Genomic DNA, 23,419 nt, shown 5'->3' on the forward strand with positions numbered 1-23,419 from the left:
CTTTGGAATACAAACCAGTTTTTTGTTAAGCTCAATTAACTGTCAGTTTAGGAAAGGTTCTGTTGATGCATTTTTACTTTGTGTGTAGTTCTTGCCACAGCACACCCTTTTAGGTCTTGAAACAGTACTTCAGTGCAAACAATAGTGATTAAAAATGTTAGAATTCAGAATCTTTTTTGATTTGAAGATCGCTGAATAAGTGCAGAAAAATATGTAATATAGCTGAGGTTATCCCCTGTTCTCCTGTTTTGAAAAATTGCTTTTTTATTGGCATGTGTTTTCACCAAGACTCCCAATAAATACTCACACTTTTGTCCTAACTCTGCTTAAAACAAAGGCAAAGCTGCTGTGGGAATTTAGTTTTGTGTTGTGAAGACAAATGCACAGTGAGCAGAGTTTCAAGAGTGCTGAGTTTTCAGGACACAACATGAAGCCTGAGAGAGAAGAGCAGCCGTGCTATGCAAGGGTAATTCGTTGAGGCTGCAATTTGAGAGGATAGCCTCCTGTGTTCCTGCCACCTAGCTTACCTAACCGGTTTCCTCCCTTGACGTGGTCCTTGCTTTTCCTCTCCTTTGTCCCGAAGATGATTGCAGCTGAGCAAAAGTAGTTAATTTTCTGCTGAAACTTTCTGTAAGCGGTAATATGCCCCATTGTAGACCACCCGCGTGCTTTCTTTCACTGCCTGTTGAGCCCAGTGTTCAGTGGAGTAAAGGCTAGCACGTGAGTCCTCTGCACTGGGTTGAATTTCAGCCCTTGGGAATAGAGTTGTTGTGTATGAATAAAAGAGGAAGACGTCACTCCCTGGCTGCTTTTAAAGCTTCCTGAAATAGCTGCAGGTCTTAGCTGGAATTAACGTGACTGGAATTTCCGTGGAAAGCCCCAGCACAGACTCTGTGTGCTCTCTAAAATTTAGTGACAGTAAAAATCGTTTCTGGTCCCTCCCACATACCCACAACTCCACCTTCTGGTAGGTAAAGTCTTGCTTTCTGGATAAGCGGAGAGAGCAAACCTCTTTCCTTCAGCAGAGAGTGGTTTGGAACCAGGGCCAGAGCTTATTAGTGTTCAAACATAATAACATTTGAAAAAAAAAAAGTGAACAACTTGGATTTAAGCTGCCTGTGCAGTTATATCGCTCATCAGATTTGGTGTCATGGTCTTTTGACCACTGAGTGTAAAAGATTCATTGTTCTTGGTTTCTGTGCCTAGATCCCACAGTTCATGCAGTTAAGAGTGGGCTGGAGTTTCTATATGCCCTTGAAGGGGAGGGAAAACACACTGTAATGGCTGACCCTTGCGGGATGGAGTGGGTGTTTTTTTTAACCCCTTCAACATTTCTGAAAATTGGTCTTCCCTGAGTAATGCTGGGTGTAATACAAACTTGGGAACACGTTCGTTGCTCTTCATTCTACAAAAGACAGTGAAAACCATGTCAGAGCTGAATGTAATTCTTTGGTTTTGGAGGGAGCTCTCTTTCTCTCCTGGAGGAAGGAGAGCTAGAATATATACATGAAAGGAGCAAGTAAGTGATGAGTGGCTTGTATATACAAAATGTGTCTTAGTTCTAGTTTTCCTTTCTTTCTATTTGCTTTTGCTTAGATAGATGTTAATCTGTAATAATTTGAAGTATAGTATTAGCCAGGCTATGTTTGTAGGTAGGTAATTTAATTGCTGAAGTTAATGGGAAATTTACACATTAATCTTGAGTACCCTTGACCTTCGCTTGCCTTAGTCACTAAATTCTGTAAAAGACAAGACCGTCTGAGGTAACTGTAGAGAGATCTCTGGGAAGTCATTAACTTATTTCCTCCACCACAACTTCCATGGTAGAAAGGACATAAAGATACAGCCCAGCAAGTCTAGACACAATGGGCCCAATTCATCCCCAGCATAACTCCATTCATTTTGTCTAGTGACTCTGGGATGAATTCAGCTCGTTTTCTGTTAATACTGTTTTTGTTTCATCAACAAAAGTGATTGTACTGCCTTGTGATTACGATCTTTCCCAAAGAGTACCATGTTCATATGAGTGCTGACTATAAGCAAATATAATGTCTATGGGAGTTGGTGGGAAAAAAATCCTTCCTAATGAAGTGACTGGTTTCATGGTCTCTGACTTTTGTACAGAACTCTGAAAAGCCCTTGGATGGCTTTTGAGTGAAAAAAGAGAGTTGTAAAACATAAATCATATTGTGTAGTTCTCTTCTGAGTTGAGCGATGTAAACACAGGTATCAAATGCACTAAACAAGAAGATTAACCTCGTAGGCCTGGTTCAAGCACAGCCTGAAAATTGTTAAATTTCATCTGAGGTGTTTGAATTGTTTCTTTGATGAGAGGTCATGTTAACTCATAGGTATATTAAAACCAAAACCTAAATTCACTTTTTTTCTCCCCCCTCACTTAGTAAAGAGTGCTCAGCAGTGGAGTCTCGAAATCGAGTCTATTTTTGATGTAGTCAGCTCCAAGCCAATTGCAGGACTTGTGACTGTGAACATTCCCAAACTGCAAACGCAGCAAGCCTTCAGTGTGAAGCTTCAACCTGGAGAAGGCAGCATTGTGCTGCTGGTAAACATCAACAAGGTAAGGAGGTGTGTGTGGAACCCTAGCCAACTGCTAAATGTTTCTCCTGGTTTCCAGTGTGCCTTTCTGCCTCCATGCCAGTTTTAGGCCCCCCTCCCCTTCCTTACTGTGTTCCTGATTTACAGGATGGGAGAACAGTGCTTTTCCTTTCTAAAAATCGATGTCTGTGAGGCTACGTAGTTCAATGTCAAAAAGATGATGAAGCCTTTCCCTTACTGCAAGACAAAAAGATCACATCATCACCAGCTACGGTTAAATGAGCTACTTAGGTAGATAACCTTTGGATACCCTGTGTCACTTCACTTAACGGGCAGTAGCTTCACTTAAATGGCAGCTTGTCTCCCATGCTATTGTTTACTGGTTTGATTGGGACTAGAATGTTATACAATACGCATGGCTCTCCCAGAAAGGAGAGGAAACATTCCTCAAACCTCTCAGTAGAGGCTCTTTCAGGTAAATAAAAGCAAAAGAGTCCTATAAAGAACTTGACTGGTGGTAAGGTTGGTGGAAATTTTGTGGGATAATGCTTCCTTATGTTGGCTTGTAGTCCCTTGGGTAAGACAAAACTCAGGAGGAATTTTGGAGAGGTAAAGGATGCTCTAATGAGGGGAGAACTCAGTTGAAAAACGATGAATTTGGTATACACCTCAGTGATGAGAGGAAAGAATCGGTCTGTTTACCTTCAGAGGGTGTTGGGAAACTATCTGGTGGCAGACTTAATTCACCAACATTATTTCACTTCTATAGAGTGTTTCGTTTGTGGGTTTTTTTTAGAAACTGTTGAGTTTTATCACACAGGTGTAATTAAGAAAAGTTATATAGGCTTGAGAGATGAAGAAAATCTGTGTGTCTTCCGTAGCTGACAAATGAGTAGGTGTCTTGAATTAGGCGGTGAGCCCAGTGTGGCAAAAAGAAGTAGGAACTTTGTCTCGGCATCTCGCTCAGAGAGCAGAGCCCTGGTAGAGCTGAGTGTGCAGAACTGACCCTGGCAGTGGCAGGCCCAGGGCAGTGGGCACGGTGGGAGCCCCGGCAGCTGATGGGGTTCTCCGCCGGAGCCAATGGCATAATGGGAGCTGCCATCTGCTTCTCTGGCACAGAGCACAGTTGGATTTGTGGGTGAGCGATGTGCTGTGAGCAGGAATTTGGTGCTTCTGACAGTTCTAGCAGTTAGCAACGTTTGAGGGTCTGCCCTTGAACCTTTATATATTTTACTGGCTCTTATGATTTTCTCTTTAGTGGGTAACTCTGCATTTGTTTATCCAGTTTGAATGCGTTATGTGTCTACTCTCAAGTTCTCTTGTAGGATTTTCAGGCATTATATTAAGCAGGCACTGCAATGTGAAGCTTCAAAAATGATTTGATTTATTTAATTGCCTCACCTCCAACTTCAGAAGAAATCTGTTAGTGGAGTATGACTGCAAGTTTGTGAGGAAGCACTTCCTTCAGAGCAGAGGCAACAGTGGTTTATTATTCTTTGTACACAAAAGGCTTTGCTGCGTGAATTCACATCAGCTGATTTGACAAGAAGCCCTGCGATGTGTTCTCATGTATCAGTGAGCCTAACGGAGCCCTGACTCCGTACGACAGACTCGTGTGGTGCATGTGAAATAGCGAGACCTCACCAGAAAATTATTTCTAGTTGAGAGCTTAACGCAGATGATGTTGCGAAGTCAGGAGATGTTCGAGTGGTGTGTGTCACCCGAGGTGTGTAGCCGTCTTCCTGCGATTGCCACACAAAGTGCTGCGTTGCCAACATGACAGCGTTTCGCTCATCAGCTAACGGTGAGCGTGGGGATGACATCATTAGTGGCCAATGAGACACTCCAGCCGTGCCAGGCGGCCGCGAACACTCCCTTGTTGTTGAGGCACACGCTGATTTTGTGCTTCCATTTGTATCCGTGCAACGCAGAGATTAGTACTCCTGCACAAGCAGTTAAGATAATTCAGGGAAGCTGAAATATTAGTAGTTACATTCATGATTGTGTCCAAGTGTGGCTACAGCAAAACACTTGGTTGGGCTGCTCTCTGGCCTCGTTTTATTTGAAAAGATTGAGGCACTTCTTACATGAGACTATTCCGTGCTGATCCCTCCATTGTTTGGTTGCATGCATTATTGCTTTCTTTCCACGATTTTTGTGTTGTGCACTCAACTGGCAAATGCTGGCAATAGGACTGAGCAGGAGAAGTAGTTTGCTGGAATGAAGATATAAATATTACTCTGTGACTAGAAAAATGACGAAAATAAATTCTTCTGTCATCCTAGAGGTAGTTTATGTTTGTAAAAAATTATGGAGTACTAATGGGGTGATTAGGAAGCACAGAGAAAAAGCGGAAAAACACTGAGAAGAAAGAATGAACTTTATAATTTGACTTGAAAGCTTGACATAAGCGAAGCAGTCAGTGCGGTCACATATTACCAAAAGTCACAATTTAAAAGTGTCCCCTCTGTATATTGAACATTGTACGTGCTATGTAAAAGAGTCAATGAGAAGAGGGGTATGATGCAGAGGCTAGTGACCAATGTCTGCTCCTGACACAGATACTGGAGTTTTGGAGGAATATTCTGTCGATGTACCTCAGCTGAGGGGTAGCAGCTAGATGTGTGCAAGCATGTGTATGTGTGCTTATGGCCTACTGTGGACACAAGATGAAGTGATGGCCTGGACTTCAGTGGAATAAATCATACTTCTCTCTTTAAATAATTTTCACCTCAGAGCTGCAGCTGGAGAGATCCCAGTTGCCATGGCTCAGCTGAGGCGCATAAACTCATTAGACTTGTGGTGATTCACTCAAAGATTCATAGATTCATAGATTCATAGATTTCTAGGTTGGAAAAGACCTTAGAGATCATCGAGTCCAACCATCCCTAATCCCCATTAAACCATATCCTCAAGTAGCTCATCCACCCTATTCTTAAACACATCCAGGGATGGGGACTCAACCACTTCCCTGGGCAGCTTATTCCAGTGGCTGACAACCCTTTCAGAGAAGAAATACTTCCTAACATCCAACCTGAATCTCCCCTGACTAAGCTTATGCCCATTTCCTCTTGTTCTATCTCCCATCACTAATGTAAAGAGCCCTTCCCCTACCTCCCCACCATCTTTTCTCAAGTATTTATAGGCCGTAATCAGGTCTCCCCTCAGCCTCCTCTTCTCCAGGCTAAACAGCCCCAACTCCCTCAGCCGCTCCTCATAAGTTTTATTATGATATTATGATTTAGATTTATTTATGATTTATTATGATATTATTATTTAGATATTCGAGTCCCTAGGTGCACGTTACGCCTCTTATTCTACATGTTGCTCCGACTTTCTCTTTTGTATGTTCAAGAGTTCTACAGTGGAGGCTTGGTGGCCAAGTGGACATGGAAAGCAAACTGGGTACAACATGACAACAACTTTCATCATGGAGGAAGGATACCAGATAGAGAAGTTTTCAAAGGTGAGCCCTTCAGTTTGATTACAGCTGGCATTGCACTGCTACCGTTAGGGTAGCTGCTCTGCATAGCAGGCATCTAGAGCTCTGAAATATTTTGCTGGATTGTAATATGCATGTGAAAATACTAATGAGAAACAGGAGGGTTTTTAATGTTACAATGTATATTTCTTTGTTTTCTAGTAGCCTTAGCTCATGTGGACCCCTTTACTTTCATTCAGACAGGAAGATGGCTTACAGTTAGTTGGAAACCTCAGAAAGGAAAAGATGTTTACTTTTTTACTTTTTCATGGGAAAACATTTTTCACTTCTTCGTGTGAAAAATCCTATGAAAAGCAGTAGCTTCTGGAGCCCTAGTCTTTATAGGGCTAGCCCTTAGTTTGCTTATGAAGTCATAATAACAATTATTTGGTATTATTAGCAATTTAATTTTGAAACAATTAAAAAACCATGGCAAAGAAACACAGCATATTATGCTTGGAAAAACTGGTTGTGGCAAATACGGCTAGAAAGCCTATAAAAAGGAAAATTCTGTTGTTACTGTGTGAAAACTGCACAATGAGGTGGAAACCAATTGATTCCACTTGGGTAGTTGCATCAGGATATTTCATAAGGCCCTGTGGCATATGGTCATAGGGGCTTCATGGTCTACAAAAGATACTCAGAAACCTTTTCTTTTTTTCTCCTTAAGGGGAAAGAGGGAGGGAAAAAAAGCAAATGCACCACATTGTGGGCATTATAAATTAACAAGCATACGAAGTCTTTACAGACTCATCGTGTAAAGTCTAGTGTTCCTTCATGTGTTCTGTGAAGCTCTGTCTTGGATTCTAACACACACACACGCCCCCCCCCCTCACCACCCCCTGCCCTGTGCTGTACAAGTGGAAAAAGGCTCCATGTGCAGTTTTTCATGTTCTAGCACAATTTGCTCTCATGTCAGCAAGACTGAATAGCAACATTCATATGGCTTATTATAAGAACTTTGAGTAGTTCAGGAAGTGCAGTCAGGGATAAATGTTCCTGAAAACTGTTATTCTGTTGTCCACCTAGTACTGCATTCAGTGGAAAACATTTCCCTCCCCTACCCCTCTTTTTAAAAAGAAAAAACACAGGGGTGAGACATTTCACAAGTGGTTTGTCTCGATACGAGTATCTACCTAATTCTGGACAGGCAAAAACTAAAGAGCAAGAACTGTATATGTGAGAAAAAACAGCTTGGTCTTGTGTCAGATTTGGCTACCCTTAGCTTGAACTACTGTCTGGTTTCGACATGTTCAAGTAGTCTCCAAAACATTAACTAGTCCTTTGGGAAAATTTCTGGGTAGCCTCTGAGTATGTACGTGTGGGAGGAGCTCTACAGAGCTCTGGCCAGCTGTGCTGGGAATCTCTTTGGATGATGGAAGTACCTACTCATTCCTGTTGAGTACCAGAAAAACAAACCAAAGTAAAGACAACATCCAGGACAGGGTTGGTTTTGGTTTGCTTTTTTGTTTGAATACTTTGTTTTAGAATTTGTTTCTCAGGATAATATGAAACAAAGTCATAGCCAGAAATTATCTCAGAACAAAATTGGTTTTCTTGAAGGTGGGTCTCTCCACCCTTGTCTTGTTTGCTAGTGATAAGTTGCTTTTCTTCTTGCCGTGCTTGCACCAAGGAATTTATTACCTCTTTCATTGCCTCATGAGGCGTGCGTTTGCTTTTCGATTCTGTTTTCCCTTCTTTCTGTGTGCTTATTTCTTCAACAGTGTAATCAGAGTGTTTTATTTCATGAGGCTATTTTAGTACTTGGAAGATCTTAACCTCTAGCTGTCTTTCCCTCCGTCTCTCTGCACCCTCTTTTCCCCCCAGGCCTTTTAGCATGACTTCCAGGAGTCTTTTCGTTTGGCTTTGTAGTTTTCACACTGCTTTCATGCTGCGCGCTAATTTGTTAGGTCACTGAGGCGTTCTGTGATCTTATTTCAGCTCTGGGCATCTTCATCCCTTTTACTTTTTCTAGTGCTAAATCTGAGAATGCCAAACGTGATCCACAGGTCACTTAACTGCATGCACAGCCTTTGCATGTGACGCAAAAGCATGGACACCTGTTTGTTAATTGTGCACAGAACCAGCTAATTGGTGGCTAGACAGCCTCTTCTGTGTGCTCCAAGACTGGGAGAAATGTTCATTCCTCAGGCAGTAAGGTCTATCAGATAGATACTGAGGTGTCTAAAGTCTTGGTAGCCAGAAAGGCATGTAACCAAGCATGCCAGATGCTAGTTGTCTCCCCTTGACCCTCTTTTACTCCACAAGGCAGAAGGAAGCTTCTGTAGAAACAGGAAGAGGTGCTGTGTTCCTAAATGGGCCCCTGGGATCAATGGTGTGGGAACACAAAGGCATTGAACCCTGGAGGCCTGGGAATGTGAGATGGGGCTGAGGAGCTTTTACCCTTGCTTGTGCTGTATGGGTGGTCCTGGCTGGATGTTTCAGCCTCTCAGATTTGGCCAGTTGCATGATTTCCACTTGAGCATGAATAAAGCAATACCACATTACTTCTGTTAGTAATATAAATACTCCATTACAAATGCACTCTGAGATAGTCCCAACCTGCCTGATGACATCCATTTAGAGGACCTCACAAATACTTTGGGAGCCCCAACTATAAATCCCATTCCGTTTTGTGCCACAAAAAAGAACTGCACTGGAGACTAAGGAGTTTTTCTTCAAGTAATTGAATTTCGGGAGGAAGGTCAGAACTTTTTCACTAGTCTAGTGCTCATAATGTAGTTTTTCTTTTGTAGCCTCCAGTAGTTGGGCTAACTATGAAAGTTGTATGAAATGTAGGGGTTTTTTTTAATTCAACTTCTAGTGTTAAATGTGCAAAACTCTAGGAATAGCTTTAGGACAGGAGTCTTACACCTAAGTTTATCGTGCTGATCCATATTCAGCTGACTGAGTGTGCAGCGGGATCACAGTAGAGACAAGTCAGGGCACACTCTGCCCTCAGCACATGTATGTGCACAGAGATGTTGGACAGGGAATCTGAAATGTCCTCTTAGTGGTCTGACTTTGTAGTTTTTCTCTAGCTGGGAATTTTTTTAGTGGTATGGATGCTGAGCCCCACTTGCCACTAATCCACTGTTGTCCCTGAGGCAACACTGTGAAGCACCAAAGAGGAAGCAAACAAAGCAGTGATTTTCTTTGTCTTCTCTACCACTAGAAATAATTTTCTGTCTATCTGTATGATTTTTGGTAAGCTGAAAGTTTAAAAAACAGAGTCCCACAGTGAGATGAGTCATTTTCCATTTGAACTTCAGCCTTGTCTGTTCTGTGAAATGAAGAATTACATTTTGTCTTAGGTATATCAGTTGCACTCAACTAGGTTAATTTTAGCCTAATTTACTGACAGATACTTGTCTCAGCTGTAGCTTGTGGCAGAGAGAGAACAGGCTGTACTCTACAAACTGACCTTTTGAAAAGGTGTAGCAAATAGTCATTTGAGGGAAGAGTGATTGCGATCTTAGTCAAGAAAAACAAGGTTCCTGTCGTCCTGACCCAAACTTGTTGCTTGGTGCCAGTTGGCTGAAATTTGCTATTAGCTCTCCTTCACTTTAAATTCCCAGTTATCTCCCTATGACAATAAGCAACAGGTAGCAGAAGGAAAAAGAGTCGTCTTTCTTGTCTAGGTAAGTTCAACAAGGATACAGGAGAAAAAGAAGTCTAGAGCCTCTGTGAAAGAGATGTTTTTTGTAACATTTTGCAGCTGCGCAGGAGCCGAACGTGGCAGGTGCTCCACGTTTGCCCCCTGGCAGAAGGGGAAGATGCCCGTACAAATAAGGAGTCACTGCAAAGTATTATTGCCATCAACTAACTGCTCTCTCATGACTGACATTGACTGTTTATGTCAGTTTATTTGGGATAGCCCTCAGCGCAGCATTGCTGCTTCCACTGAAATAAAGTCCTAGAAAATGTCCATTATGATTTCTTGAGAACTTCTGTTCCACCGGCAGCAGGAAGGAAGAACATTTTCTTTTTCCAGCATCTGCAGTACTCGATACCAGATATTAGGTGGAAAGGGTAGCTGTAAAAGTTTGGCTTCTGTTTGAGATGTGCTTTTATCTGGGATGACCTTTAATACCTTACACAGAGTTAATGGTTATTTAGCTGAACTGGTCTCTCTGAAACCTTATTGCTGATCGTGCTGTTCAAACACAGCTGTGATGACGGCCACAGGGCCCTTCACTTCCAAACCAGCATTTGTGTTTGCGGGCATATCTTTCACTATAATTAGTACACCTATTAGAAAGATATCATTTAAGGGCAGCAAAAGATTTTGATTTTACTGGATGGGCCTGAAGCTAGGCATTTAGGGACAGGACTTACAGCTGAGCTCCTGCAGTCTCCTTCTGTAAGGAGAAAACTGCAGATTAAACGGTGTGACTGATCTAATGCAACCACTGTGTTTCTCTTGCTGGTCCCCGCCTGAACTTCTGGCTGAATTCTGCAGCAAGCAAACATGCACCTGTCTCTTACGCACATGTGTACACGTGTGCGCACACATGCTGGTTCGTGCATTGTCATGGTTTGATGTGGAGGGGGGGGTGGTTCTGGTGGCAGGAGAGGGATTTTGCTCCCTGCGACCTCCCCGGTTTTGGATCCGGGTTAGGCTTAGTTCTGGCCACCGGATCAGACTGCCATCCCCCTCGGGGTTGAGCCAATAGGGCGCCTCTGCGAATTGCCCTATTTAAGTCAGGACAAGGGAACCGGAAAAGGTGCTTCGCTCAGGATCGAGCAGAGAAGGGAGGAGGGCACTGCCCCCGCTCCCTGGCTCCCGGCCGGGCGGCTGCCTGCGTCGGGCCGGCGCTGCCCACGGAGGATGGCGGCGGCGGAGCCAGCTGGGGAACTCGGGGGCACCCCACTCCCAGGGTGCCCACTGGGCTGAGTTCACCTGGAGAGGACTGAGATCTGAGAGAAACAGCCGCATCGACAGCAGGTCAGTGAGGATGGAGCGGGAGGAGGTGTGCCGGAGCCGAGTTTCCCCTGCGGCTGATGGTGAGATAGCAGGCTGCCCCCCTGCAACCAGGACGGCCTCGGTGGAGCAGCGACCCACTCGCAGCCCGTGGGGAGAAGATGCCTGAGCCCGAGGATGGTCGTGTTGGGGGCACGGCAAGGCAGAAAGGCATCTGGAGTCTTCGTGACGACCCACGCCGGAGCGAGTGGCTACAGCTCCCTAAGTACCCGAGACTGTGGTAAAGCCCACACCGGAGCAATCTGTGGGGAAGGATTGTTTCCAGTGGGCTGGACTCACGTTGGAGAAATTTGTGGATTTTTCCTCGTGGGTAGGGGATCCATTGGAGCAGGGGAAAAGGGTGTAAGGACTCCTTCTCCTTTAAGAAAGAAGCAGCAGTAACAGCACGGAATGAACTGACCTGCACTCCCCCAGTCCCTGCCCCCTGTGCTGCTGGGGGGAGGAGGTAGAGCCGGGAGGAAAAGGAAGGTGGGGGGGGGGAAGGTGTCGGTTTTAAGATCTGGTTTTGTTTCTTTCTGTCCTCTCAAGTAATCGGTTTTTATTTCCCTTTGTCCTTCTAAGTAATCATTAATAAACTGTTTTGCTTTGAGAAAAGCGCTGCCTGTTTTGCCCAGGACCATGGTTGGTGGGTGCTCCCTCTGTTCTTGCCTCAACCCTCAGTCCTTTTGTTTTTTTTTCTTTCTCTCCTCTCTACTTTATTGGAGAAGGAGAGACTGTGTGAGTTTTAGTTGCTGGATCAGCCTAAAACCACGACATGCATGCTTTCTCTCTCCCTCCTACTATGATGGTAATTTTCAAAAGTGAACAGTCTTATCAGAAGGATTTGTCTTAGCCCTGTTACAATGTGTTTTAATTGAGCAGGAATTTGGAGGTGAGACCATGTCTTTTGACTACCTGACAAATTCTAAGCTGTTAGTGTTCAGTTGAACACTTTTTGTAATGGTTTTCTTGGTTTATTTTGTTTTAGCTTATTTTTGTCTGCTTTAAACCTGAGTTTCATGTCTTCACAGGCCTATTTTCGGACAGTAGAACTTGTTCAGGAGCCTATTCCTGGCTCACCAGGTCTGAGCTTCTACTTCAGAATCAATGGCCGACCCATTTTCATTAAGGGCTCGAACTGGATTCCGGCAGATTCTTTCCAGGACAGAGTGACCTATGACACGTAAGCCGCATTTGATGTTCTCTAAGGAGAAAGGATCATATTTTCCTCCTTCTGATTCTCTATCCACCTTCTATCAAAGGATGGTATTGGGGGTTAGAACTCCTTTCAAGGTAGGACACTAATTGTTATGGGTTAGAGGCCTCAGAATTAGGGCTTAATGAATTTTAATAGGTTTGAGTGATGTTGAAGGCATGTAAGTGCAATAACTGATGGGAAGGTGGTTGTTTGCTGTCCACAGGTTACTGGCCTTTCAGGTACTTTTAGAGATGATCCTCAGGCGGTTTGATCCTATTGTCTGGCACGTGGTCAGTGGTGCTGAGGAAGTGTGCTTCAGCCATGTCCTAACCCATCTCATGCAGGGAGACATAAGTGCATAGTAGTCTCTCTCCCTTGTTTTCCCCACTCCGGTCCAGGCTTTTTGCATTTCAATGACACAGCACCCCAAAGATGCAGGTGGGATGTGGGCTATGCCGTGCTTTGACAAGCTTTGCTCTGGGTAGTTGGGGAACCTGAGACAATAGGGCATGCTGCAGCGTGCGTTCACGTGCAATTCTGAGGCTTCCAGCATGATGGAACTAGATGATCTTTGAGGTCCCTTCCAACCCTAACCATTCTATGATTAAGGAAAAACTAATGGAGCCTGAATCCCTTAAATGAGATTCAGAGTCTCGGTCTTTCTCCTCTCCCTCTTCTCACTTTGCGTTGTGGAACTCAGGAAGAGAATACAGATTTCTGAACGTGTTTAAAAGAGGATTTGAATTCAAGTGATTGATATTTAAAGCAAGTAATATCTAAGGAGAAAAAAGCAACCTGATTAATTTAGTATTTCTAAATCTGGTCTTGCCAATACTTCTGTAAAAGCACTTGCACGTGTTAGTTGTTTGCATGTGTTACTCCATCTATTTCATAAGTGTTAACAGGACCAAGTAATGTTTCCTGCACAAAAAATTGCTTTTTGAGAGCCCTGTCTAGATCTTCGGGTTTAGAAGGTTTCGAAATAGCCTGGTTTCTCTCAGGGTTGTAAGTCTTAGATTGCCTGCTAATGATGAATGTTTGGGTTTGGGGATTGTTTTTTTAATAACCTTAGAAACTCTTAAGTGATACAGTTTCACAAAACTTTTGTAAATCTTCTGTTTATATTTGACAGATTATGGCGACTTTTGAAGTCTGCAGCAGATGCTAACATGAATGCACTTCGGGTTTGGGGAGGAGGAGTATATGAACAAGATAAATTTTATGATATTTGCGATGAACTAGGAATAATGGTAAAAAAACACATTTAAAAACTGGCAAGAACTTGTAAATAAAAATCTACTCTAAATGAACAAATAATTAATATGTAGGTTCTACCCATCTTTCCAAAGGACATGATAGAGTACCAGCCTGAGAAGTTAGATCAACCTGATTGTTATTTTTTTTATTTATTTTTTTTTTAAATTTGAATGGTTCCTGATTGCTGAGGCTGTGTGTTGAAACTGGAAGTGATATTTTGGAGACTTTTGTATTAGAATTCCAGCTTTATTTTCTTTTGTAACTAAGGCTACAACTCTTCCTCACTCATCCCCACCTCCTTTCCCAGCCTAGAATCTCCTCTTCATCTCTCCTTCCTTTTCTCCCCACTGTCTTTTTTTCCCACCTTTCTCTTACATTTCCCAAAATGAGAGTAACAGGACTGTGGCTTTAACTTCCTGTCTTCTATCTCTTTTCAGACCCGAGCTCTCATCTCTATACACTGTACCTCTCTCCTAGTTCTACATTTCCTACTCTCTTGGGAAAGAATGAGAGAAGAAATGAATGGCTGAGGGACTGGTTCTAGTGATGTCACTTCATGCATGAAGATATTTACACTGTGATGATGAGCATGCTAGAAGAATTTCTGTGGACTGTAGGCATCAACAGGGACTTCCAACACTCAGTCAAATAGTTATGAAACAAATACTGCATGGGAGGGGAGTTATTCCCAAGCTCAAATTATATTTTTTCCATAGCAGCCAGACTGTGGGGCCCTGTAGCTGTGTTTAGGACTTACTCATATGAGAATAGCCCTGCTGAGGAATCCGAGTGTTGCCCCAGACAGAGCGCAAAGGCCTTGCAGTCTGACCTCGATGGGGATTTAAGGACTGCTGCATTTGAGTTCTGTGCTTTCAGCTGCCTCCGAGTTATCGAAACACCAGTGTCATGCTTTGCTCTGCTCTGGAAATGGATTTTACTTCTTTTAAAAGTATTTTCTCCATTATAGCCATAGCTGAAAAGCTTTGGAGTTCTTGTGGTTCAAACTTTTTAAACAAAAATATTGCATTTGGTCTGATGCCAAGTATGGAAGGCCTTATCCAGAGGGCTGTTTTGGACAAGCTGTAATTGAGTATAAATGTAGCTGTAAGGGGAACACCTGCTGCAAACACTGGTAATCCAAGATGAGTACTTTTGATTGTATGAGCTTGGAGGCACATGTTAATAAGTTGTGATGAAATGGTGACTAGATGAGTGAAGACCAAGTTGCATCTGGTATTAAAATCCAAAGAAGTGTGCTTGGTCTTATTCTTCAGCATAAAAAGCAGGGAAACAGAATTGATACCTTGCTGCCTTCTGCTGTGTGTGCTTGAAAAAAAATCAAATGTTACATCTATTTTAGTCATCTGAATGAGTGCCCTGATTTTCAGGGCTTCTGAGCGCTTACAGTTCTTTCAATTTTGACACTAGGCACCTAAGTAGGCCACTTAGATCTGTGCCTGTGCAGTGCTCAATGCAAGATTTAGATCTTATTTAGCAGCCAAAATAGCAAGTAGATGCAGAAAATCTGGCCCTTATTCAGGACAGGGTGGTGCTGGAGGCTTTTGGTTTTGTTTCTTCTGATGGTCTTGCAAAGGCTTTCAAGTGCATTAAAGTCAAACTGTGCTTAAGGAAAAACAGTGGTAGCTCACTGAGGGAAATAGTGAGAGAAAGTTTCTTTCAATAGAGAATTTTGACTCTACACAGTCACTGAAGGATTTTGAGTGATTTTTCTAGCACTGTACAAAAAAAAGCAAAGCCGTTGCTGAAGTGTAACAATTATTAATGGATCCATTACTTCCCACTGTCTTGTTCCCTACCTTCAGTTTTCTTAGGGAATGTATGCTGAGAAGAGTCATGGAAAAGCACGTTCTCATTGCAAGGAAAATGCAGTTGTGTGAGGAGCTGGTCTGGCACTCTCCACTGTTTATGTCCCGTGGTGTTTGGAAAAGTGTAGTCTCCTATGGACCCCTTTGGATTAATGTGCTCCTTCAAGAGTTCTTTCCATTAACATTTGAGATAGAGACTCTAATAGTCTAAGTTACAAAAATTTAAAAAACAGAACGAGTAAACCAAGAAATCTTACCCATCTCATTGGGCTTCTTCCTTTCCCCTTTTTTGTAATTCTTCTCCTTCAAGGTACAAACGGAGTTCATTGTTGAGTTGAAAGGCTTGCTCTTCTCTAGTGGTATCTACTTAATCTTTCTCTGAAGAGAAAGATCACTCTTGTTAGAGGATCTAGTTTGTTTCTGTCCCTTTTACTGGGTAAAATTTGCTCTTTTAAGATCAGTTTGTGCATTTGGTACGGAAGTGTTATGTTAACAAGTACACTTGAGCATCTGTTAAGTGTGCTTGATACTGTGTCGGAAGAATTACTGTCTCTTTTTAGTAAATAATGAAGATTTGGTGTTAGACCTACAAAGTAATAAATACAAAATTGTTCTGCTCAGCTAGAGATGGCCCCACATTCACATTTGAGCAGTATGGGTTCTAATTATTCCATTGAAACTTACTGAACTTCATCTTCTGAGGAATATTCCACTCATCAGTGAGGGCTGTCAGGATCGGATTCTTAAGGATAATTATTCTGTAACTCTGATATTGAGGAAAACCACAGTGGAGTATGCACATACTGAACCCTGTGGTGGTGCTTTCCAAGAATAACAAATAGAACATTTCGGTTTAATTCTTTTTGAGATAAATAACTTCTGTCTGAAAAAAGGATTGTGTGTCCCAATAACCATATGTGATAATTTTCAAGTATGTAAAATGATTTGCTAACAAATTTTTTTATTATTATTTTCTTTCCTTTTCCGTGTAGATTTGGCAGGATTTTATGTTTGCATGTGCACTGTATCCAACTGACCAGAATTATTTAGAATCTGTAAGAGCAGAAGTTTCTCATCAGGTATTTTGTCTGTGTGTTGAAGCTCTATTTCCCATTCTCTATTTCTGATTGACTGACTGTATAAGTTAGCCTTCCAGAAATGCTTATTTGGAAGTTTTTGTTAGTGTACCTTTATATAGCAGGCATAAAATGTAACCTGGCTAAATCCTCTTTAATTTACTTGCAGGAGTGGTCAGTCAAGTAGAGGTAGAGACCATCCTCATGTGCAAACTGCTCTCCTCTCACAAATGTTTAAGAGCATTCACTGAGAGTGAGCTCTATGCTTGCGACATGCTTTAGCACAGAATTTACCCTTCACATGTGGCTGAGTAGACAGGGATGGAGGTACACATGTGCACATGGTGGATATATGTAGCATATTAAAAGTTTGCCTCTCTGTAAGTGTGTATTACAAAAGTTTGAGCTGAGGGGAATAGTGAACAGTGTGGATAAAACCAGGAATTGTAGGGTCAGCATATGCAATATGCATGTGGATTTGTAATTCGAGTAGTAATAAAGTTATTTTAATTTTTAAAAGCTATTCTTAAGAGAAATAATTTTGCTTCACTTCTGAAACTAAGTTGTCTTTCAGATAAGGCGTTTAAAATCCCATCCATCAATTATTATATGGAGTGGTAACAACGAAAATGAAGCAGCAATTGCAAGCAACTGGTTCTCCATACCTTATGCTGACAGAGAAGTCTATATCAAAGACTATGTGATGCTTTATGTGAAGAACATCCGAGAAATAGTTCTTACCGTAAGTGATCTCGAGAAACTAGGGGAATATGGCTTGGCAAAAGATTTTAATGTTTGCGGTTTGAGTAACTTGGAGGTTTGTTTTGTTTTGTATTGTTTTTTAAATCCTTTTGGGAAATGAGAAACAGAACATTATTGAGGAATTGGACTTTCCAAGCTCTTGTAAACAACTCTCTAAACTCAAGGGTTATTCTTAAAGTAAAACAAACTCAAAAATTACTATGTCTTTAACACCTTGTGATTATGTAAAAGAAGACCTGAAAATGTAGTGGATCTTGCTTCTTTTTTCCTTCCTATTTTTGATACCTCCACAAATACCTTCACTTCCAGTGAACAAAAATCAACTTGCCCATTAATTAATTAATTTAGATGATCAGATTTCCTTTATCCTGATTTTGTTGAAGTATACTGTAAGAAGGATTTAACAGCCCTCAGGCCTTTTAATAGCAGTTGAAGAAATTCATAAAGATGTTATTTCTTCAGTGTGCTCTTCCAGTATTTGAGTTAAGTTTTTTGACTTAAGCAGGTTAAACAAAAGCTATGCTAAACGTTATCCTCATGCTGTGAGGTCATTATACTGTGTGTTTTTGCAAAACAGAATAATAATATTTTACAGTATATGTAGGCAAAATAAAATATTTTGAGATGAAGTGTGAGCGTGCAGACCAGAAGCACCTGGAATCTGAGATGAAATCTACTGTGATTTGCCACTACCCATTTCGTGCAGCTTTTTGTAGTTTTATTTCTCCTCTTAGAAGTATTGCAGGAATGGAATGGAATCTGCTTTTAGCTAATTTTTGTGTATGTAAGTGGAGTGAAATTGATTTTGAAGTCCCATATTGATGTCGCATAACTGTATAGGGATTAACAAACAATGTTTGAGTCACAGGTGAGTATTCTCAACTCCCCTGTTAGCTAAGAGACTAAACGTTGCAAGAATTTTGTTGTTAGAACTTCCTTCTTCAACAAGAGAGTGAGGTTTTGTTAACTGAAAAATGCTAGTGGCTTTTTCATAGAATCATAGAATGGTTAGAGTTGGAAGGGACCTCAAAGATCATCTAGTTCCAACCCCCTGCCATGGGCAGAGAAGTCTTCCACTACACCAGGTTGCCCAAAGCCTCATGCAACCAGGCCTTGAACACTTCCAGGGATGGGGCATCTACAACTTCTCTGGGCAACCTGTTCCAGTGCCTCACCATCCTCAGAGTGAAGAATTTCTTCCTTATATCTAGCCGAAATCTGCCCTCTTTCAGTTTAAATCCATTGCCCCTTGTCCTATCACTACACACCCTTGTAAAAGTCCCTCTCCAGCTTTCCTGTAGGCCCCTTTAAGTACTGGAAGGCTGCAATAAGATCACCCCGGAGCCTTCTCTTCTCCAGGCTGAACAGCCCCAACTCTCTCAGCCTGTCTTCATAGCAGAGGTGCTCCAGCTCTCAGATCCATCTTCATGGCCTCCTCTGGACCCGCTCCAGCAGGTCCATGTCCTTCTTGTGTTGGGGACTCCAGAGCTGAACGCAGTATTCCAGGTGGGGTCTCCCGAGCGCAGAGTCGAGTCCTACCCATTTATCCCTTGTACAGCATGATCTCACTGACTTCAGGGTATGATAATTTTAGTCTAATCGCTGTCCTTTTCAGGATGAGAAACATTTCATGTTATGAGGCTCGTGACCTGAAGTTTCCCTTTGCTAAGACAGCAAGTGACAGCAATGTTATTGCTTGTTATCGGAGGCTACTGGCATTGTCAGAGTAGTTGTACTTTGAGAATTTAGAATACTTTTCTGCTGGAAAAGTTGAGATATGAGGAAACAATAAAAGTGAGGCCAGGTTTTAAAGAACCTGCTGAAAGGCATCCCACTCTTGAGGGCAGTAATGATGCCTTATGTTCCTACTTAACATCTTGATTCTAGATTTCTATATTTCAGTTAGGTTTTTTGGAACTGAGTTGTTGGTAAAGGTATGCCATGGCGTTTCTGTGGTTAGCTACTCTAGCTGGGTGGCCACTACACGTGCAGCGTAGCGAGTTGTTCTGGCTTGATACTGTTTGGGTTTTTTTTAGTTACAGGTCACTTGTGCAGAGTTGCTGTCCAGGATGGGCCCTCTTTTATTTTAAACCCATAGAATAATTATTTTGAGTATCAGAAGGAGCCATACAATGAAATAATTTCAGGGCCTGTGTAATGCAAGCCAGCTGAGGAGACCTGTAGCTACTAGCAGTACTAGACTGTACAACTTAAAAAGACTTCTAAGTTTGAGCCAAAGACTTCAGGGAATATAGGGTATCCTGTAGTAAATAGTTCCAGTTAATTACTCATGTCAAAAAAAAAAAAAAGACAAAGGAACAGGACTATCTTTTAAAATGAAGCATGTGTCTAAGTGCTTTGCTTTATTGCAGCCAATTGCTGTGACTTGTTACCAGTAACTAACTCAGGCCTCTATCTTACTATAAGTAGGGAGCTAAACGAATTATACCTGCAAAAGGTTTCCTTCAGTACTTCGTAAGGTACTGCTAAAAGATTTAGTATACTATATCTTTATATGGCTATAAATAAAGGCAGCTCTGAACAATTTGGAATGTAACCCTTCTTATAGCCTCAGCTATCTTAATGTGCAGAGCCAGCCAAAATGACAATAATCTGCAATGCTACCATGCAAGCAATTAGTAGCAGAATGCCTTAGCTTTGTTAGGACTAAATTTAGGTGATTACTTAATAAGAAAAGGGAATAGCATGGCCTTGTTCCTGCAAAAACACTGCAAAAGTACTGATTTTCCATAAAGAAGTCACAGTACTCAAATATTAATGTTCCTTGAGTTTATTTTTCACAAGGCATGCTTTAAATAGCTTTCATTAAGAATTTAGAAGTGTATAAAGATAGAAAATTTCTTGATGTGAGGAGAGAATCCCTTAGAACAGCAGAGCAAGCAATATCATGCCCAGCTGTCCTCCAAGAACATAAATAAGAAGTTAATTAAGCAAGTACAGACGATGAATGTCAGGACACAAAGGGGAATGTTTCCTAGCTGGTGACTCAGAAATTTGGAAAAGCCATGCTCTCCCTGCTCCACCCCACCCCTTTTCAAAATGTGGTCTATATATTCTGATGATAAAAGCCAGTCACTTTGTGAGGGAGTTGTGTTTTTGTTTTGTTTCGTTTTTTTAAATCCCAGGAGGATAAGAGTCGTCCTTTTATTGCATCCAGTCCCACCAATGGCTTGGAGTCTGTTAAAGAAGGTTGGCTCTCCCAGAATCCTTATGATACCCATTATGGTGACACTCACTTTTATGACTACTACAGTGACTGCTGGAACTGGACAGTGTATCCTAAAACTCGTTTTGCTTCGGAATACGGATTCCAATCCTGGCCTTCCTTCAGTACAATCGAAAAGGTACGGCTGGGCTTCCACACCTTGCTGTCCTCTCTGCTGTCGTTTAGTGCATGGGGTCTCCTCCCAGCAAACTGCAGCATCTGGACTGCAGTTGGGGTGACACATGGTTAGGTGTGATACAGCACAGGTGGGAGAGAGATGTGTGCTGGTGTGGAGGGAGGGGATGAACTGGAACTGTTTCCCTTCCCAGTGTTCAATATATTTACCTTAATGTTGCAAGAGGAGCCAAGTTTAGGTGAGAGACTACTATGAGGCTATTAATTTTAATAGTAATTCTATTTAGTATATAGTTTATTAATAAATGCCTAACATGTTTCCTTTTGCTGTGTCTAGGGATACGTGTTCGTTTAGAAACAAAAGAAATGTGACAAACGCTGAATTGTGCTGAATTATAAATGTATTTTTTTAATAATTTTTTACCTATTTCTTTTAATTTGTTTCTTTATATATTGCGTATAAGAGGATTTGGTTTTGTCTCCTGTTAGAATATACAATATCTAAATTTATCTTATTTATCCAGTTAGAGCAGAAACATACCGTGATTTTTGTCCATTTGTTCAGAGAGAGATAAATATCATATTGATACTCATGCATACAACTCAGAGGAGTTCAGAACGTTCCTTTCAGTTTGCTGGGCAAAGTATGTTACCTGAGACATAATCAGTGCATTCATCCATGTTAATAACAATGAAAATTATTCAATCCAGCCTAAAAAGGAATATATTTAAATAAAAAGATTTTATGGAGATTGTAATTACAATGAAAGCTTGACAATAATAACTGGATGAGCTATGCTGCATTGTTGTCCTTAGTTGAAAAAAAAACTGTTTCATGATAATATGTTATCAGAGGCAGGTTTTGAAAATATACACATTATTAGAATTTATAGCCCTACTAACTTCTGTAACTTATGCCAAAACGTGTTTGACTAGAGCATGTTCTTCCATCCTTATCAAGGGCGTTTCTGATTTACTGTGAGTGCAAACAAACCTCTGAGGTCTCTTGGCCAAAAGTGAATCTTAGGACAAAGAAGTTTAAATGCCATTGAGCTAAAAGTTCTTCTTCTGGGCTCAACAGCAATGTCTGTTTTCATTTATTTGTACAATGAGTATAAGGAAAAGGTGTTATTGATTCAAAATACCTGCATGAGGCGCTGTAGGAATGTGCTACTAATTTTAATGGTTTAGGATGATGTCATCAGGCTGTAATAGAATCCTTTCCTGAGTACCCCATCAGTCATTAAACACACATTTTTGCCTTTTCATTCTGATCTCTTACTTTTGGGTTTTTAAAAGGTTTCCTCTGCTGAGGACTGGTCCTACACAAGCAACTTTTCTCTCCATCGACAACACCATGAAAACGGCAATGATCAGATGCTTCAACAGATTGGGCATCATTTCAAGCTTCCCCAGAGCACAGATCCCGTAAAGAAGTTCAAAGATACAATTTACCTCACTCAGGTAACAGCCATGTCTTCAGTATAAGTAGGTGTCCATGCCTGTTCCATTGGATACTGTCAGCCGTTAAAACTGGGGCTGTTCTTAGGTGAAGTTCAGTCATACAGAAAGTTTCTGGATTGAAGCGTTTGGAGAGTCCAGTTTAAATTGGATCTAGCTTGTCTTGCTCATTGGAGAGAGACTCCAATTTTCATCGTAGAAGGGCTGGAATACTTCTTGGGGAATTTTCTAGAAATGGGCTTAATTAGGAGAAAGTCTGACTGTGTGTGCTACCTTGGTCCATGTCCCCAGCTGAGCCCGCTCATGAAGCTGGCTGGGGAGGCAGGGGGGTGCTGGCCTTTTCTGGGACCCAAGTATTCCAAGTGCTACGCTGTTCCTCCCTGTTCCTCCCTATGTTTTGCTCTTCTGTGGCCCCTGTAGGTGTACTGCTTGGACTTCAGCTGCAAGGAATACATGAGCTTTTGAAACAAGATCTTTTTCTAGAGAATGAGTTATTTATGAATGAGATTATTAGTAGCTTTTGTTTTGTCATGGACTCAGATACTGATATTTTAGAGAATCTATTTTGGGGTTTTGTTTTTTGTGGTTTTTTTTTTTTTTAATTGGTAAGTTATATTTTCTTCTTCATCTGTAGTAGTTTACCTCATGCTTGTTTCTTTCTTCATGATTTCTATGTGACTTTTAAATGATGTTAAGAGACCTTTTAGTGCTATTAGGCAAGTTTAAAGTGCTGTTAGTTCTTGCTGTGTTCCAAGAATTTCAGAAACACTCTTAGTGAATGTGCAGTTATTCCCATCAAGTATTTAATGTTTGAGAACTGCTGTCAGCGAGTTTTATATAAAAACAAAACAGATGGAGAACTTTAGGCACTGATGACAAGAGAACAAGGATAGGTGGTGCTGTGAAATTGCAAACAGTGGTGAAAACTTTCACAGGGAAGTCCAGGTGCTCCAGCCCTCGAATCATCTTTGTGGCCCTCTTCGGGACCTGCTCCTTATGTTGGAGGCCCCAGAGCTGGACGTGCTACTCCGGATGGGGTCTCAAGAGAGCAGAGCAGAGGGGCAGAATCCCCTTCCTCGACCTGCTGCCCACGCTTCTTTGGATGCAGCCCAGGACACAGTTGGCTTCCTGGGCTGCCAGCGCACATTGCCGGCTCATGTTGAGCTTCTCATCCACCAGCACTCCCAAGTCCTTTTTCTCAGGGCTGCTCTCAATCCATTCTCCACTCAGCCTGTACTTGTGCTTGGGATTGTCCCAACCCACGTGCAGGACCTTGCACTTGGCCTTGTTGAAATTCATGAGGTTCTCCCAGGCCACCTCTCCAGCCTGTCGAGGTCCCTCTGGATGGCATCCCTTCCCTCCAGCGTGTCCACAACACCACACAACTTGGTGTCATCTGCAAACTTGCTGAGGGTGCACTCGATCCCACTGTCCGTGTCACCAAACAAGATGTTAAACAGCACCAGACCCAATACTGA

The 23,419-nt window shown here is 41.9% G+C and overlaps 1 protein-coding gene across 1 annotated transcript in view; it reads left to right on the forward strand.

Annotated features, from left to right (window-relative positions):
* Positions 1–23,419, forward strand: part of MANBA (mannosidase beta) — a 51,466-nt gene that overhangs the window by 15,440 nt on the left and 12,607 nt on the right. The window contains exons 6-13 of the mRNA XM_086612513.1: positions 2,403–2,578; positions 5,912–6,022; positions 12,032–12,183; positions 13,331–13,448; positions 16,274–16,360; positions 16,932–17,099; positions 20,266–20,484; positions 21,780–21,944. Of these exons, the coding sequence (XP_086468639.1) occupies positions 2,403–2,578; positions 5,912–6,022; positions 12,032–12,183; positions 13,331–13,448; positions 16,274–16,360; positions 16,932–17,099; positions 20,266–20,484; positions 21,780–21,944 (1,196 nt within the window). The remainder of the gene's footprint in view (positions 1–2,402; positions 2,579–5,911; positions 6,023–12,031; positions 12,184–13,330; positions 13,449–16,273; positions 16,361–16,931; positions 17,100–20,265; positions 20,485–21,779; positions 21,945–23,419) is intronic.

This window comes from Tauraco erythrolophus, chromosome 5, assembly GCF_009769465.1.
Source record: "Tauraco erythrolophus isolate bTauEry1 chromosome 5, bTauEry1.pri, whole genome shotgun sequence".
Lineage (NCBI taxonomy): Eukaryota > Metazoa > Chordata > Aves > Musophagiformes > Musophagidae > Tauraco > Tauraco erythrolophus.